Source organism: Neoarius graeffei, chromosome 13, assembly GCF_027579695.1.
Source record: "Neoarius graeffei isolate fNeoGra1 chromosome 13, fNeoGra1.pri, whole genome shotgun sequence".
NCBI lineage: Eukaryota > Metazoa > Chordata > Actinopteri > Siluriformes > Ariidae > Neoarius > Neoarius graeffei.
This window is the reverse complement of record NC_083581.1, coordinates 33,761,208-33,780,303: the sequence shown is the minus strand read 5'-3', so window position 1 is coordinate 33,780,303 and position 19,096 is coordinate 33,761,208. Positions and strand designations below refer to the sequence as shown.

Here is a 19,096-nt window from a genome sequence, read left to right as displayed (position 1 = left end):
TTATCTTGCCCCAAGTGTCCAGCCATGGAATTAAAGTGAGCCGCATGGAACACGAGCTCCCTACAGCTCTTTGGGATTAACAACTGGGTTATTCGTTCCTTAGTTTGAGTGTTCTGCGTCACTCGGTACAATCTATCTTTAATAATGGCGAAATAGGGGAAGGTCGGTGCCGCGCTTGACTGAAGAGTTTGACCATCGATTACTCTCGCTTGATCAAACTCATGCCGCAGAGTCTTGTCTCACGACTGCTCTAACGGGAACTCCCCAAGGGAATCCCTGAGAGAGGGAGGAGGAGCGGGCTGCTCCTCACTCTGACGCGGTGTTGACATAGATGGCTCTGTGACAGCTTCTCCAGTCAATGCTACACCGGGATCTTCCCATGACCTACTAGTGCAGGACCCACTATGTGTTAAATATTCCATTAGTTTTTTAAATCCCAGCCAGTCAGTACCCAAAATCAACGAGTGAGACGAGAACTAACCGCCGCCTTTATTCTATGCATTTGGCCCCGGAGTAGAATATGGACAGACACCTAGAGGGTAATGGTGAACATCCCTGTGCACACACAACACTTTCACCGCTTGTGCTCCCCCCCCAATGCCTCACCTTGCACCAGGCGTTGGTGAATTGAGGTCTGATTACAACCGGAATCCACCAAAGCGTGTTATGTATCCCCTTGAATACTCACCGGTATACAATATGTTCCGGTCCGATCGGGGGCGGTTTCTGGTGTGTCGGGGATCCGGATTACAGCACCCACCTCCCTTGCGGAGCTTTGACCCTGGAGATGCTCCGATTCCCCGCCGCGCCAGCACACCGGCCCAGGCATTTCCTCTGCACTGGTGTGAAGGGTGTCACTCACCTGAGGGGGAGACAACACGGACACAGGAGAGGGAGAGGGGAGGACATGGGTGTGACGGGCCGGCTGGGGAGGAGCCAGCTGCCGCCTCCGTGGCCGGGGAACGGGGTGGGGAGGGGGACAAGAGACGGGGGGGGGAGAGAAGAGAAGTTAGGGGAGACGCCTTGTCTGCCTGCCATCGGAGACACCTCCAGATGGTCCTCCGCCAGCTCGATGGCTTGTTCCAGTGACACTGGGTGATGACACTGGACCCATTCCGCCGTTCCTTCCGGAAGTCGAGAGACAAACTGTTCTAGTGCCACCAGATCGATGATCTCCTCAGCGTCGCGGTCTTCCGCCCTCAGCCACCGCCAGCAGGCGTCCCGGAGTTGCTGGCCGAATGGAAACGGCTGGCCAACCTCCGCCAATGCCAGCGTCCGGAAGCGCTGGCGATGTTGCTCCGGGGAGCGGCCGAGCCGCTGCAGGATGGCTTTCCTTAGGTCAGCATAGACCAGCCGGCTGTCAGCAGGGAGCTGCTGTGCTGCGCTGCGAGCTGCGCCTCGCCAGTCAGGAGCGGGAGAAGGCGCTGCTCCAGCGGCCACCCCCACGCCTTGGCTGCTTGCTCGAAGAGGGTGAGGAAGGCTTCTAGATCGTCCTGCGGTCCTATCTTCGTGAGGGTGGCGGCAGTGGTGGTCGATGCCCCTGTTAACGCAAGCAGGTGCCAGAACGCCTGGCAATCTTCCTGCTGGGCCAGCATCAAGGCTTCGAAGCGTTGCTCCTGCTCCTTTCGGAGGGTGATCAGCACTTGATGCTGGTTCTGCTGGGCGGTAGCAAGGGCTCTTCGAATGGCGGGGGTTCCATGGGGTGGTTCCCTTCTGTGCTCCCGGGTTTCAGCACCACTGTAACAGTTCCTGATGTGGGTGGAGCACAGAAGCACGGCAGGCGAGAGTTGATGGTTGCACAAAACAATTTATTTTAGCTTTTCTGCTTGCTTGCTTCCTTGCTTGCTTGCTTGCTTGCTTGCTTTCACTCACTCACTCACTCACACATGCATTGTAGTCGGGGAGAGAGCCCCTTTTCTCTGCTGTCTCTCTCCTTTTATCCTTCATCCCTGTAACAAACACACACACACACACATTAATTGACAGCAGGTGGAATGACTTAGCCACTTACCTTCCCCGACCCCGCCCTCCATTCACAGACTGCTGCATGGCCACGCCCCCACTGCCACACATACACATCACAGATGGCACACCTGCCACATTTGCACATGCACAGGACATTGAAGTGTATATCCAGTCATACATATAGTACCAGTCAAAAGTTTGGACATCTAATTCTAATTTAGTGTTTTTTCTTTATTAATTAAAAGTCACTTCATGTCTTAAAGTAACGATGGATGTCGTTTCTCTTTACTTGGTTGTTTTGGTTCTTGACATAATACTGTATCTATTACTACAGTTGTGGAATAGGGCTGTTTACTGCGTTTTTATTATCTACTATTCAGAGATGCACTAATGGTGACCATCTACAAAACGAAAGGAGAAAGTGGTGAATGTGGCTAAACCACAATAGCATACCTCTGCTTTCCATTGCAAGCAAGATTCTGGTCAAGATAGTTCAAAACCAAATTAAAAATATCTCAGATGATGTACTTATGGAAAGTCAAATCTACCTCAGATATGATTTTACTCTGAAACAACTCCAAGAGAAAGCCATCGAGAAACCTTTTGTATGTGGTTTTTGTAGACTTCTCAAAGGCCTTTGGCACCGTTAAACGAGAGACACTTTGGAAGATACTAAAAGTGTACGGATGCCTGGAAAGATTGATACGGCTCATTAAGCCCTTCCATGAGAACATGTCTAGGAAGGTTTCAATCGGAGGAGATATTAGTGAAGCTTGTCCTGTCAATCATGGTGTCAAACAAGGATGCGTTCTTGCCCCGACATTGTTTATACTCTACCTTACAGCAGTTCTAGAGACTGTGAGCACAAACCTAGATAAAGGAGTCTACGTCAGAACTCCAAGCAGTCATCATCACTAGCGATGGACAGCCAACGCCGATTATTTACTGTTTACGGTTTGATCGCAAACGCATTAAGAAGGCAAGAAACTTGTCCGCTAATTAACTTTTGACGAGGCACAGCTGTTAATTGAAAAGCATTCCAGGTGACTACCTCATGAAGCTGGTTAAGAAAATGCCAGTAAGTGTGCAAAGCGTCATCAAGGAAAACGCTGGATACTTTGGAAGACCACGTGATAATCCACCCAATGGAAAATTACTTGACGTCATCGTGGTATAATCACTTATATATGTTTACGCAGGGTATATTGGTATTTTTCATTTTAAAATATGAAACATGTTTTGATTTTAGGTTTTTGGGTTTTTTTTTTCTTTTTTTTGTTTACCACATAATTCCACTTATTTTTTTCGCTATCCGGTTTCCATCAAATCCTGCGCTCTGATTGGCTGGCAAGCCGGTCCGTCTCCTACGATACAGACCCTGGTTATGGACCTCGGGCGACTCGCTCATTCACAACAACAACAAACATGGTAGCATTTTTTTTGTCAACATTTTTTTAATAAGATTTATTTATAAGATTATCAAAAATCTGATACATTTTTGCCAGCATTTCTCAGGAGAATATCATTAATTTTACAGCATGGATAGCAATAACGACAGTGTTCACAGCGAAAGCGAGTTTTACTACCCTGAGGAAGAAGAAATAAAAGAAAACATTTCAGGAGAAAGCTAAAAACCTGTAACTGTTGCTAACGCCGAGCAAAAACATGACTGAATCCTGAATGACTCCTATTTGTATAAATAGGGGACTACATAGGTGGCAAAATGTAGTTTTTTCCTGCCATGGAAGTGCACTTGTATACCGAGGAGGAAGCCATTTGCATTACAGCTGTGAATGAGGATTCAAAATGGCGGCTCGGCTTGGTTTTCCCTTTCAGGCGCTCTCGTTTTCTGTTAGAATTTGGTACAGAAAAAAATAAATATTATATTTACCAGCTTAAGGTCGGTCCGTATTGTGAAATACTGTGACCTCGGCCTTGAATACTGACCTCGGCCCAGAGGGCCTCGCTCAGTACTTTCAAGACCTCGGTCACGGTATTTCACCATACAGACCTCCCAGCTGGTAAATAATACGCGTGTGTGTGTGTGTGTGTGTGTGTGCTCTTGTTTTGTCTGCATTTTACACTCTCCCCTAACCCTACACTCATCGTTATATTGTCTGTAATCTATTTATTGTTGTTCTATGCGCAGTCTTTGGATTTGTTGAATCTTATTTCATTGCACTTTTGTACCTGCTATGAATGCACATGTGACAAATGAACCTTTTGAAATCGTGCTTGTGTGTTGGTGAATCTCAGAACTGTGTGTGTGTGTGTGTGGTGACAGCTGGAGGTGAAGCTGCAGGTGGAGTACATGTCGTTCAGCGCCCACGCCGATGCCAAAGGCATCATGCAGCTGATCCGCATGGCCGAACCTCGCAACATCCTGCTGGTTCACGGCGAGGCCAAGAAGATGGAGTTCCTCAAGGACAAGATTGAGCAGGAATTCAGTGAGGGCCGCACACACATTCTACACCACAGCCTTGCATTAACACACCTGATTTATACACTTCAACCTGAAGTAGTGTGACAGCTACAGGTTTGCGTTACATTTTGTTTTAAAAGGGATATTAATCTTAAAAAATGAACTCTGAGCACCCCTTTGAGAACCCCATGTGATCATTGGCACCCAATGAAAATAACTTGACGTCATAGTGGTATAATCAGTGGTACAGTGCCTTGCAAAAGTATTCATCCCCTTAGTGTTTGTCCTGGTTTTGTCGCATTACAAGCTGGTATTAAAATGGATTTTTGGAGGGTTAGCACCATTTGATTTGCACAACATGTCTACCACTTTAAAAGTGCACATTATTTTTATTGTGACACAAACAATGAGATAAAAAAAGCAGAAATCTGGAGTGTGCATAGGTATTCACATCCCCCGTATGTTTAGGATAATTGTCCTGCTGGAACGTGAACCTTCGTCCCAGTCTCAAACCTCTGGCTGACTCAAACAGGTTTTCCTCCAGAATTGCCCTGTATTTAGTGCCATCCATCTTTCCTTCAGTCCTGACCAGCTTTCCTGTCCCTGCAGATGAAAAACATCCCCACAGCATGATGCTGCCACCACCATGCCTCACTGTAGGAATGGTGTTCTCAGGGTTTGCGCCACACATGGCGTTTCCTATGATGGCCAAAAAGATCAGTTTTAATCTCATTTGACCAGAGAATCTTCTTCCATGTGTTTGGGGAGTCTGCCAAATGCTCTTGGGCAAACTCCAAACGTGTTTTCTTAAGCAGTGGCTTTTTTCTGGCCACTCTTCCATAAAGCCTCGCTCTGTGGAGTGTACAGGGTCCTTAAAGTGGTCCTATGGACAGATCCTCCCAGCTCTGCTGTGGACCTCTGCAGCTCCTTCAGTGTTATCTTTGGTGTCTTTGTTGCATCTCTGATTAATGCCCTCCTTGCCCGGTCTGTGAGTTTTGGTGGGCGGCCTTCTCTTGTCAGGTTTGTAGTGGTGCCATATTCTTTCCATTTTGCTATAATGGATTTAATGGTGCTCTGTGGGATATTCAAAGTTCGGGATATTTTTTATAACCCAACCCTGATCTGTACTTCTCCACAACTTTGTCTCTGACCTGTTTGGAGGCTCCTTGGTTTTCATGTCGCTTGCTTAGTAGCGTTGCAGAGTCAGGGTCCTTCCAGAACAGGTTGATTTATACAGACATCATGTGACAGATCATGTGACACTTTGATTGCACACAGGTGGATCTTAATCAACTAATTATGTGACTTATGAAGTGAATTGGTTGGAGCAGCTCTTATTTAGGGGTTTCATACGAAAGGGGGTGAATACCTATGCACACTCCAGATTTCTGTTTTTTCATCTTTAATTATTGTTTGTGTCACAATAAAAAAAAAAAGTGTACCTTTTAAAGTGGTAGGCATGTTGTGTAAATCAAATTGTTCTAACTGCCCAAAAATCCATTTTAATACCAGCTTATAATGCAACAAAACAGGACAAATACCAAGGGGGATGAATACTTTTGCAAGGCACTGTATACGTTTACGCAGGGTACACTGGTATTTTTGATCACTAAATGTCAAAAACCGCCTACTTTTAAAGAAAGAGAAGCCATTTAACAACCATATACCTTTTCCCTTAACCTGCTGGCATACATACAAGAAACATTCTCACATACTTACCACTCGCTGCTTCAAAAAAAAGACACTCTAGCATTTAAAAACAGTACGGAAGCCGAGAGAGGCCCTTCATATAATCCTTTTTTTTTATTCACCTTGTTATCCCGAGATAACGACATAATTAATTCAGGATCTCGAGAAAACAACACAACTAATTCGAGATCTCGAGAAAACAAAACCGTTATTTCATGATCTCGAGTAAACAGCTGAGAAATGGTTCATTCAGGTGCGCCAAGAGACTTGTGATATGCTGACTTTGGGGCTATTTCTCATTCTGTATAGACGCAACTTTGGTCATTAGAATGTCTGGAATAATCGATCACCTAATAAGGCAATATTTTGATCAGGGGTTGACACAGGAAGAGATTGCATTAAGTCTTTTAATAAGGGATAATTTCAAAATTAGTCCGTGGCACCTCCGCAGAAGACTGGCCCGGCCTAGTCTCTACCGACAGAGATACAGTGATCCAGCTGAGATCATGAAATAATTTTTTGTTTTCTCGAGATCACGGAATAATTGTTTTGTTTTCTCGAGATCTCGAAATAACGGTTTTGTTTTCTCAAGATCTCGAATTAGTTGTGTTGTTTTCTTGAGATCCTGAACTAATTATGTCGTTATCTCGGGATAACAAGGTGAATAAAAAAAGATTATATGAAGGGGCTCTCGCGGCTTCCGTAAAACAGGATACTGTGCACCTTTTTTTTTTTTTTTAAGCTCGAGTCAAGATTCTGAAGCTTGTGGCCAGAAAAGTGGACAATAAATATCAGCGGCTGTACTGGAAGAATGATAAAACTTATACCTTGATGTCTAATCATTTTGCGTGTATTAGTCATTGCAGGCTCAGGTCTTTTTGTTTGAAAGGTGTGTGGTCCAAAAGTTTTGGCCTTAGAAGTTAGTCATTTCTTGATACATCTTGCTGCTTTGCCTTGCTCTGAGAAAACCATTCTCATCCTTGGTCTTGTTTCTGTCACTGCAGATATCAGCTGCTTCATGCCAGCGAATGGAGAGACCACCACAGTGACGACCAACCCAAGCGTACCGGTGGACATCTCGCTCAACCTGCTGAAGAGAGAGATCGCCCTGGGAGGTGTTCACTTCATACACCGAGCTCGTCCACTTACTCACCCAATTGCCAAGTGATCACACACGTCCTGAACTGAAATGAATCCAACACTAATAGCCAAGCAATCTTACTTATTCTCACAAAAAACTAAACTAAAACTGTAACTTAACTCCATCAGCAACACCACCAGCTCACTTAAACTAACTAGCTCAACAACCGTTATCATGCCTGAGCACATAATCAAGCCAAGACTAGAGGCTACATGTGGTAACAACTCTGTTTTTAACAGACAAGCTACAGTTTGGCATTTTCACGAAATGTGCATTTTAATGAAGCACACTTTTGATAATGGACCCTCAACAGGCAAAGCTGACAAACTGATACGAACACAAAACAAGTCTTCGGTAAAATGTCACTAAACCTCAAGTCCGAGTCCAGTCTTGAGTCCCCGGTGTTCAAGTCCAAGTCATTAAAGAAAATTTCGAGTCGAGTCCAGGAACAAGACTCCATTCGCACTATTTGACGGCGGCTGTTGCTGCCTTTTATGTGAAAGCGTCTCTGCTACTGTGTTGGACTAACGTTCCTGCTCGACTGCCCCGTTTTAGTTAATAGGCTACGGATAAAAAGCTTGTTCATCGCTCAGCAAGCCCCGCCCACTATCAACAGGGCAAATAATATGAGAGAGGGTTAGCACAAGCTAGTTCATCACTCAGCAAGCAAACCCGGCCCACTATCAACAGCGCAATGAACATAGCGTGTCACTTCCTTCTCTGGGTGTGGTCTCGCCAAATGATGATTGAAGTTCGAGGTTGTCCCCGTCGTCTCTTCGATAGTTCTACATATGGAGCACAGAGCAGTGCATTTTTTCCCACTGCACAAGAAGTCCGTATAAGCAAAGCAGACAATCCTAGGGGCTTCTCTCCAGGCATTTTATTGCCATTAACGTTAGTTTGTTCCTCAACATGACGTATGAACAGATGAATGTGCATTCGCTTGCACGAAATTAGTATAAAAATTAATGTAGCTAGAAATATCTTATGCCAAATTATTATGGCATGTTACAAAAAATAAAGAAAAAACCTGAGTCTTCATCTCCAATTTACAAGTCCGAATGCAGTTAATGCACGAGTCCGAGTTATCAGCGCTCTAGTCCAAGTCAAGTCACGAGTCCTTAAAATTAGGGTACGAGCTGGACTCGAGTACTACAAGCCTGAAGTATACATAGATTAAAACCTCATAAACTCTCTTTGCATGCTATTAGCATAGGCTTCACTATAAGGTTCTAAGCCTGAGGTGAGTACGGTTACTCACCGTCTTCAAGAATTCTCCTTTAGGCATGTAACGATATATCATGCGACGATAAATCATAATAAATTTATGACGATTTGAATCGAAATAAAAAATGAATCCTGATCATTATCAGGTTGCATAATATTAGTTTTTCCAAGCTGTAATTGCACTGTGTAGACAGTAGAGGGCACAAGAACGTACAATAGCGGGAATACATGTAACTTCACCGTAGGCAGAAGTAACACAGCTCTAATCCCGCAAAAATACACACAGATCTAAAATGGGAAAGAGCTGTTGTGTGACTGACTGTACAAATAGATAGAACAAGAAACCAGAGATCTCTTTTTACAGACTGCTGAAAGATAAAAGAGAAGAGAAGCAGGTGGATGTAGTACAAATGTTTATTCAGAAAAGATCTATTTGCTATTCACATTTTTCTTTTTGAATAAAAGGAACATTTTAGTTAATAGACGATTTAACATTTATTCACCAATGGTGAAGTGAACATCGGTGAATAATAACTGAGACAAAGTCGAGGTTATTGATCACCGATATTCACTGAGCCTGAGGTGGATAATTGTTTTAGTATAAATATACAGGTGATTATTTTTAAAAATCGTATTTAAAAAATAATTTTTTTCAAACTTCAAAACCTGCATGTAAATGTAATAACGGCATGCGCAGACTTGTCACTTGTCTACGCCGAGTCACATAAAATACTTTGTTTTGAAACGGATAAAATAAATCAAAATTCCGCCTTACCGTTTGAATAGTTTTATACCAAACTTCATAGCATCTTTAGTGCTTTTAGGAACAGCATTTTCTTTCATAATCTGAAATTCTTCCTCACTTACGGTGACAAAGTGATCGGCCGCCATTTTTGCCGAGTCGCTCAAGGTGATTTATTGAGAAATAATCAGAATCTCTCGGCCAGTCAGCGTGCGTGATTTCTGATAATCACCTCTGTATTTATACTAATATATTTTACTCCAACCTTTACAAATGTGGGTAAATAATTATTGCTGATTATTAAGAAAATGAAAAGTTATTTTTTTTATCTAAAAAAAGGAATATTTAAATTGATAAAGAATAGGAAAATCATTGTTGCCTTTTTGGTAATAACATTTTCCCTTTATTTATTTATTTATTTATTTATTTTTTCAAAAATATCATGGCCAAGTTGAATCATGAGCTGAACATTGTGAATCAAATCATATTGTGAATTGGGTGAATCATTGCATGCCTAGTCTCCTTGAATAAGTCTAATTCATCACATTCATGGCATAAAACAATTAAGTGACATTTAACAAGTATTTTTTCACCCATGCCAGGTCCTTTACCCGACCCTAAGAGGCCGCGCACCATGCATGGAACTCTGATCATGAAGGACAATGTAAATCACATCAATTTACCTAATGACCTCTGCTATAGTTTCCTTTCTGATTATGGATTTTTAAAATGCCCTTTGTTTCTCATTGTGTGTGTGTGTAGACTCTGAGGCTGGTTTCCCCAGAGCAGGCTTTAAAGGAGTTGGGACTTTCTGAACACCAGCTGCGTTTTACATGCCGTGTGCATCTGCAGGACCCTCACAGCGACGCAGACACCCTCGCCCGCATCTACAGCCATCTCAAGAGGTGTCTGTCTCTGTCTCTCTCTCTCTCTCTTGCGCTCTGTCTCTCTGTGTGTGTGTGTGTGTGTGTGTGTGTGTGTGTGTGTATCTGTCTCTCTCTGTCTCTCTCTCTCTCTCTCTCTCTCTCTCTCTCTCTCTGTGTCTCTCTCTTTCTTGGTCTCTGTTTTTGTCTCTCTCTCTGTGTGTGTGTCTCTCTCTCTCTCTCTGTGTGTGTGTGTGTGTGTGTGTGTGTGTGTGTCTTTCTTGGTCTCTCTCTGTTTGTGTGTATCTTTCTGTGTGTGTGTGTGTGTGTGTGTGTGTGTGTCTTTCTTGGTCTCTCTCTGTTTGTGTGTATCTTTCTGTGTGTGTGTGTGTGTGTGTGTGTGTGTGTGTCTCTCTCTCTCTTTCTTGGTCTCTGTTTCTCTCTCTCTGTGTGTGTGTGTGTGTGTGTGTGTGTGTGTGTGTGTGTGTGTGTGTGTGTCTCTCTCTCTTTCTTGGTCTCTGTTTTTCTCTCTCTCTCTGTGTCTGTGTGTGTGTGTCTCTCTGTTTGTGTGTGTCTTTCTCTCTCTCTGTGTGTGTGTGTGTGTGTGTGTGTGTGTGTGTGTGTGTGTGTGTGTGTGTGTGTGTGTGTGTGTGTGTCTCTCTCTTTCTTGGACTCTCTCTGTTTTTGTCTCTCTGTGTGTGTGTCTCTCTCTCTCTTTCTTGGTCTCTCTCTGTTTTTGTGTGTGTGTGTGTGTGTGTCTCTCTCTCTCTCTCTCTCTCTCTCTCTCTCTCTCTCTCTCTCTCTCTCTGTGTCTCTCTCTCACATGCACACACACATGCGTGCACACAACTACTGTAAACATTTTTGATGCCACTTCAACACAAGTTAAGTTAAATCCAAGATCAGTTTGTTCGCTAAATGTACTCAGTGCTTCAGTTATAACTGAATAATGTTGGAGAGAACGGCACTTGAGATTTTAATGACCCACAGAATACTTTACTGTAACTTCTTACATGCTGCAGGATTGTTGGTTTAAATACTTAATTAGAAAATATACCCTGCCTTGCATAAGTATTTTCCCCCACCCCCCACCCCCGAATTTTTCCACACTTTGTAGCATTACAACCTGGAACTGAAATCCACTTCATTGCTATTTTTGGTTATGTAAAATTCAATATAGTTAGCAAAATTATTTTCATTAAAAAAAAAAGGTGCCTAAATATTCACCAATGTTGCTGTGAAATTAGTTCTGGTGCAACTAGTTGGCATGTAATTAGTTGAATGTAATTAAATTGTCCTGTGCCTTAAATATAAATACACCTTTAACACGGCAAAATGGGGAGAAGTTCAAGAGGGTGAATGTGTGGAAGCCACTGTATGAAAATAAAACGCATCCCAAATGGTGCTCACTTATTCCGAGCCACTTTCCCTTCATAGCCTTTGAATAAGCAACTACGTTATTATAACCATTTGAAGAGTATTTTGAAAAAGGGTTCATTTTAACCCTTGTTCCTTGCTACTATCATTCTGACTGCACTGTGTACGCGCACAGTGCCAAACACGTTGTGGTGTTTAGCTGAACTGTGTGTAAAATTGTTTTTTTAGCACTAAACATGGGGGGGGGGCTTTTCCATCTCTCTCTAAATGAAATGTAGTGGTTTACTTAGTGACTCATTTCCTCCCACATATTGTGATTGCCTTTCCAGTTTGTAAATGTCATTACAGCAGGCTGAAGTACAGTGTGTTTATTTTGTGGATTTTTTGTGGGTTTTCTGCCTGACCTTAATTTTAACCCTTTTTCCTTGCACTTTATTAGCATGCTCAGGGGTTACACCGTGCAGCACCTTCCCGACAGCACCGTGATCGTCGAGTCCATCGTCCTCAAAGTGTCTTCATCCAGCGACGACCCCAATATTAAAGTTATCCTGCTCTCCTGGAGCTATCAGGTAAATATCAATGAGAAGCACTGATATGTATAGCTACACACACACACACACACACACACACACACACCTGGACACATACAGAAGGTATGCTCAGGCACATCTGTATACAATGTCTTGCAAAAGTATTCATCCCCCTTGGTGTTTGTCCTGTTTTGTCGCATTACAAGCTGGAATTAAAATGGATTTTTGGAGGGTTAGCACCATTTGATTTACACAACATGCCTACCGCTTTAAAGGTGAACATTGTTGTTTTATTGTGACACAAACAATAATTAAGATGAAAAAACAGAAGTCTGGAGTGTGCATAGGTATTCACCCCCCCCAAAGTCAATACTTTATAGAGCCACCTTTTGCTGAAATTACAGCTGCAAGTCTCTTGGGGCATGTCTCCATTAGCTTAGCACATCTAGCCACTGGGATTTTTGCCCATTCCTCAAAGCAAAACTGCGCCAACTCCTTCAAGTTAGATGGGTTGCGTTGGTGTACAGCAATCTTCAAGTTATGCCACAGATTCTCAATTGGATTAAGGTCTGGGCTTTGACGAGGCCATTCCAAGACATTTAAATGTTTCCCTTTAAACCAGTCCAGTGTTGCTTTAGTTGTTTTGGGTCATTGTCCTGCTGGAACATGAACCTTCGTCCCAGTCTCAAACCTCTGGCCGACTCAAACAGGTTTTCCTCCAGAATCGCCCTGTATTTAGTGCCATCCATCTTTCCTTCAGTCCTGACCAGCTTTCCTGTCCCTGCAGATGAAAAACATCCCCACAGCATGATGCTGCCACCACCATGCTTCACTGTAGGAATGGTGTTCTCAGGGTGTTGGGTTTTTGCCACACGTGGCATTTCCCATGATGGCCAAAAAGATCAATTTTAGTCTCATCTGACCAGAGAATCTTCTTCCATGTGTTTGGGGAGTCTGCCACATGCTGTTGGGCAAACTCCAAACGTGTTTTCTTAAGCAATGGCTTTTTTCTGGCCACTCTTCCATAAAGCCCTGCTCTGTGGAGTGTACAGCTTAAAGTGGTCCCATGGACAGATACTCCCATCTCCGCTGTGGATCTTTGCAGCTCCTTCAGTGTTATCTTTGGTGTCTTTGTTGCATCTCTGATTAATTCCCTCCTTGCCCGGTCTGTGAGTTTTGGTGGGCGGCCTTCTCTTGTCAGGTTTGTAGTGGTGCCATATTCTTTCCATTTTGCTATAATGGATTTAATGGTGCTCTGTGGGATATTCAACGTTTGGGATATTTTTTATAACCCAACCCTGATCTATACTTCTCCACAACTTTGTCTCTGACCTGTTTGGAGGCTCCTTGGTTTTCATGTTGCTTGCTTAGTCATGTAGCAGAGTCAGGGTCCTTCCAGAACAGGGTGATTTATACAGACATGTGACAGATCATGTGACACTTTGTACACAGGCAAGGCAAGGCAAGTTTATTTATATAGCACATTTCATACACAGTGGCAGTTCAATGTGCTTTACAGAAGTAAAAGCAAAACAGTAAACAATGGAAAATAAAATTACATAAAATAAATGGGGAAGAAAATTAATAAGAATTAAACAATAGTAGAAATTAAATAATAAAATGAGATAAAAGTTCAATTAAAAAAAAACAGCAGAATAAAATAGAATAAAAGTTAAGTAAAATTTAAAACATGGAGACACTGTAAAAGTAAAGAGTTTAAAACATGTAGAGATGGCAATATTAATAATTTAGTAGAAAGCATCTGAGAACAGCTTGGTCTTTAGTCTAGATTTGAAGCTGCCAACAGCAGGAGCATTTTTGATGTCCTCTGGCAGTTGGTTCCATAGCTGCACTTCATAGTAGCTAAAAGCTGCTTCACCACACTTTGTTTTAACAACAGGTTTTAACAGTAAATTTTGCTGCTGCGATCTGGTAGATCTGATTGGGTTAGGCCGCTGCAACATATCAGAGAGGTAATTGGGCCCTGTACCATTTAGAGATTTGTACACCAGCAGCAATGCTTTAAAGTCAATTCTGTAGCTTACTGGAAGCCAGTGAAGGGACCTTAGAATTGGAGTAATCCAATTCTAAGATCCACAGGTGGATCTTAATCAACTAATTATGTGACTTATGAAGTGAATTGGTTGGACCAGCTCTTATTTAGGGGTTTCATAAGGTAAGGGGGTGAATACTTATGCACACTCCAGATTTCTGTTTTTTCATCTTAATTATTGTTTGTGTCACAATAAAACATTTTTCACCTTTAAAGCTGTAGGCATGTTGTGTAAATCAAATGGTGCTAACCCTCCAAAAATCCATTTTAATTCCAGCTTGTAATGCGACAAAACAGGACAAACACCAAGGGGGATGAATACTTTTGCAAGACACTGTAAGTGAACTAGGCAATTACTTGGAGCAAAAGGGCGGCTAACTGTACTAAACAGCTGTTATAAAAGTGACTGTATGTAGTTTTACAGAGTTTATTTGTATCCTGGAACGCAACAAATCACAAGGCAAAAGCAAGAAAAACAAAAGCTTATAAAAAGTGTTGCCATGACCACCTTGGTCTCCATTACCGATGTGAAAGAGGAAGTGAATTAAACGTTACAAAAAAGTTGGATATGAAAGAGGCACGTATGAAGGTCAACAGCGAGCATACACACTAGTAAGGAATATTTGTATCACATTAATAAGGGAAGATGCAAATGTTTGCTTCTGTTTTTGTTTTTTTTAGCTCACGTGGCTATAGGCCGGTGAACTGTTGCCATCATACGGCGTCCGTCGGTCTGTCCACATTTCACAAAAATTGCTACTCCTTCCTGAGTTTTCACTGGATTTTGATTCTGACTGGTTGTTTTTTGTTTGGAAGATCTAATCAGTCTGTACAAAAGTTACTCCCTGGTTTTGTGATCTCTCATTAACAAGTTGCTAATTAGGCCGATTTAATGAAGTTTCAGGAAAATCGCTACTCCTCACTGAGTTTTCACTGGATTTTGATTCCGATTGTTTTGTTTGGAAGATCAAATTTTTCTAATTGTTCTCATGAAGAACAACTTTGCTAATTTTAAACAAGTCTGGTTTCTCATGGTACAGCCATGTGAGCTACTGTGTCGCCGGCGCTCTGGTTGTTCTCGCTGTACATTAATCCAGATCAAGAGCTTCAGTTTAACATCAGGATGATTTTCACACATTTCAAACGGTCTCTAGAGTTTACACAGAATGGTGCGAATAAACCAAAACAGCATTTGGGCAGAAGCATGTTGTCAGGGGCAAATGGCCAGACTGGTTTGAGCAGACAGGAAGTCAAAAGTAACTCAAATAACCACTCTGGACAACCGTGGTGAGCAGAAAAGCATCTCTGATTCAATAACCCTTCAAACCTTAAGGTGACTTGGCTGCAACAGCAGAAAATGACACTGCGTTCCAGTCTTATCTGCCATAAACAGGAATCTGAGGCTATAGTGGGTGGAGGTTCTCTGAAGATCGTAAAAACGTCGCTTGGTCTTTATGCATTTTCTGCTTTTCACTGCTACTGCTGCATGAGTAGATAAATGCATGAATAAGCAGGTGTAGTATTGTTCGGCGTAACAGTAAAGTGGTTGGTGAGTGTAAATACCTTAAAGATTCATCTAAGGTACGTTCATTTTTGTTTGTGTCAATTCAGTTCATCATACATACGTACGTGTGTGTGTGTGTGTGTGTGTGTGTGTGTGTGTGTGTGTAATATATAAAATATACAGTTGTGGTCAGAAGTTTACATACAGTGACATGAATGTCCTCTTGGATTTGAATGTCATGGCAATATTTGGGCTTTCAGTAATTTCTTTGAACTGTTGTTTTTCTGTGGCAGAATGTACCGCATTCATCTTTAATTAAAAAAACACTAGAATTTGGTGCACAAGTTTTACTTTTCTTTGGGTTTCCTGAAATCAGCACAGGGTCAAAAATTTACATACGCTCACTTAGATTATTAATTCAGAGGTGCTGAGACTTCCAAAATGTGTCTTATCTTGCCAAGGCCGAGGTCCCTTAACTTCCTGTTAGTGATCATGATTGACTACAGCTGGTAGCTTCTCTGTGCCTTCATAAAAAGGGTTTGTTTACAGCACTCATTGGATTGACCAACACAATGGGAAAGTCCAAGGAGCTCAGTGCAGATCTGAGAAAGAGGACCGCAGATGTACACAACTCCTGAATGTCTCTTGGAGGCATTTCTAAACAACTGCAAATTCCAAGATCAGGTCAAACAATTATATGCAAGTTATTGTGAGGCGTAGTCACTTTACCAAGCCACTTTGCTTCAAGAAAACCCAAACTGTCACCCTCAGCTGAAAGGAAATTGGTTTGGATGGTCAGGAACAACCTGGGAACCACCATGGCGCAGCTCTGCCATGAACTGGAAGCTGATGAATCACTGTCTACAGTTCAGTGAATTTTATATCACCATGGACTAAAAGGCTGCTATCCAAGACATAACCCCCTGCTCCAAAATCGACACCTTCAAGCTCAACTAAAGTTTGAAGCTGACCACACGGACAAAGAAAAAGCCTTCTGGAGGAAAGCTGTATGGTCAGATGAGACAGAGATTGAGTTGTTTGGCCACAATGACCACCATGTACAGAGGGACACTGTACCAGCTGGTGGTGGTGGTAGGATCATCATGCTTTGGGGCTGTTCTGCTGCCAGTTGAACTGGTTCATTGCACAAAGTGGATGGAATAATGAAGAAGGAGGACTACCTCAGAATTCTTCACCATAAACCATCAGAAACTTGAATACGACTTGGGACTTGGAAGTTACAACAGGACAATGAACCCAAATATGCATCAGAGCTGGTTGTGGAGGATAAAACAAGTCCTGACTTCAACCCTATTGAAAATATATGGACCGTGCTTATCAGTCCAGTCCATGCCAAGAAAAGAAAACAAATTCAATTGAACTGTACCAATTCTATCATGAAGAGTTGTGAAATATCCAACCAGAATTTTGCCAGAAGCTTGTTCATGGTAAACAAAAATGTTTGGCCAAGGTGAATCTTGCAAAGTAAGATGTATATTTTTGACCCCTGTATATATAATTTTGGCCTTGTGTTGATTTCAGAAAACCCAAAGAAAAGTAAAACTTGTGCACCAAATTCAATTTTTTTTAATTAAAGCTGTATGCTGTACATTCTGCCATAGAAAAAGAACAGTTCAAAGAAATTACTGAAAGCTCAAATATTGCCATGACATTCATATCCAAGATGACGTTTGTCATTTAGTATCATTAACCTACACTAATTTTGTTACTTATGATAATGAAGGAATTGTAGTGAAATCTAAACCTATATGTGTCTGGTTGGTATTTTTAAGTGTGCATGCTTTTGCAGTTTGCACAGTTCCATTGTGGTGTGTGCATACGTGCGTGTGCGTGTGTGTTCAGTTACCTGCACAGTGTTCCACATTGGTAAATCTCGAGTATAACACTTCACCCCAGTGGAATTTGCAGTGCAACCATGTTGAACCCCCAGAGCCCGAGTTTAGGAGCAGATTTAATTCTGCAGTAACTCGTTTCTCATTTGAACACCACCCATGTCGCATGCCAGCACTGACTCAGACACACGTCTTTATTCCGCTACAAAAGCAATTCCAGTACAGTTGAGTGATCATGTATTACGGCTAAAGGCAAAACAACTGAAGTGAAAATCTCTCAACATTTTTTTTTGTGAATAAATAGTAGCTTATTAAACTTGTATTCTGCATCATATACAGTGGTGCTTGAAAGTTTGTGAACCCTTTGGAATTTTCTATATTTCTGCATAAATATGACCTAAAACATCATCAGATTTTCACACAAGTCCTAAAAGTAGATAAAGAGAACCCAGTTAAACAAATGAGACAAAAATATTATACTCAGTCATTTATTTATTGAGGAAAATGATCCAATATTACATATCTGTGAGTGGCAAAAGTATGTGAACCTTTGCTTTCAGTATCTGGTGTGACCCCCTTGTGCAGCAATAACTGCAACTAAACGTTTCCGGTAACTGTTGATCAGTCCTGCACAGCGGCTTGGAGGAATTTTAGCCCATTCCTCCATACAGAACAGCTTCAACTCTGGGATGTTGGTGGGTTTCCTCACATGAACTGCTCGCTTCAGGTCCTTTCACAACATCTCGATTGGATTAAGGTCAGGACTTTGACTTGGCTATTCCAAAACATTAACTTTATTCTTCTTTAACCATTCTTTGGTAGAACGACTTGTGTGCTTAGGGTCGTTGTCTTGCTGCATGACCCACCTTCTCTTGAGATTCAGTTCATGGACAGATGTCCTGACATTTTCCTTTCGAATTTGCTGGTATAATTCAGAATTCATTGTTCCATCAATGACGGCAAGCTGTCCTGGCCCAGATGCAGCAAAACAGGCCCAAACCATAATACTACCACCACCATGTTTCACAGATGGGATAAGGTTCTTCTGCTGGAATGCAGTGTTTTCCTTTCTCCAAACATAACGCTTATCATTTAAACCAAAAAGTTCTATTTTCGTCTCATCCGTCCACAAAACATTTTTCCAACAGCCTTCTGGCTTGTCCACGTGATCTTTTACAAACTGCAGATGAGCAGCAATGTTCTTTTTGGAGAGCAGCGGCTTTCTCCTTGCAACTCTGCCATGCACACTATTGTTCAGTGTTCTCCTGATGGTGGACTCATGAACATTAACATTAGCCAATGTGAGAGAGGTCTTCAGTTGCTTAGAAGTTACCCTGGGGTCCTTTGTGACCTCGCCCACTATTACACGCCTTGCTCTTGGAGTGATCTTTGTTGGTCGACCACTCCTGGGGAGGGTAACAATGGTCTTGAATTTCCTCCATTTGTACACAATCTGCCTGACTGTGGATTGGTGGAGTCCAAACTCTTTAGAGATGGTTTTGTAACCTTTTCCAGCCTGATGAGCATCAACAACGCTTTTTCTGAGGTCCTCAGAAATCTCCTTTGCTCGTGCCATGATACACTTCCACAAACATGTGTTGTGAAGATCAGACTTTGATAGATCCCTGTTCTTTAAATAAAACAGGGTGCCCACTCACACCTGATTGTCATCTCACTGATTGAAAACACCTGACTCTAATTTCACCTTCAAATTAACTGCTAATCCTAGA

The 19,096-nt window shown here is 42.2% G+C and overlaps 1 protein-coding gene across 1 annotated transcript in view; it reads left to right on the top strand.

Annotated features, from left to right (window-relative positions):
• ints11 (integrator complex subunit 11) overlaps positions 1-19,096 on the top strand; it is a 41,219-nt gene that overhangs the window by 20,190 nt on the left and 1,933 nt on the right. The window contains exons 12-16 of the mRNA XM_060937605.1: positions 4,250-4,412; positions 7,081-7,191; positions 9,789-9,850; positions 9,949-10,091; positions 11,866-11,995. Of these exons, the coding sequence (XP_060793588.1) occupies positions 4,250-4,412; positions 7,081-7,191; positions 9,789-9,850; positions 9,949-10,091; positions 11,866-11,995 (609 nt within the window). The remainder of the gene's footprint in view (positions 1-4,249; positions 4,413-7,080; positions 7,192-9,788; positions 9,851-9,948; positions 10,092-11,865; positions 11,996-19,096) is intronic.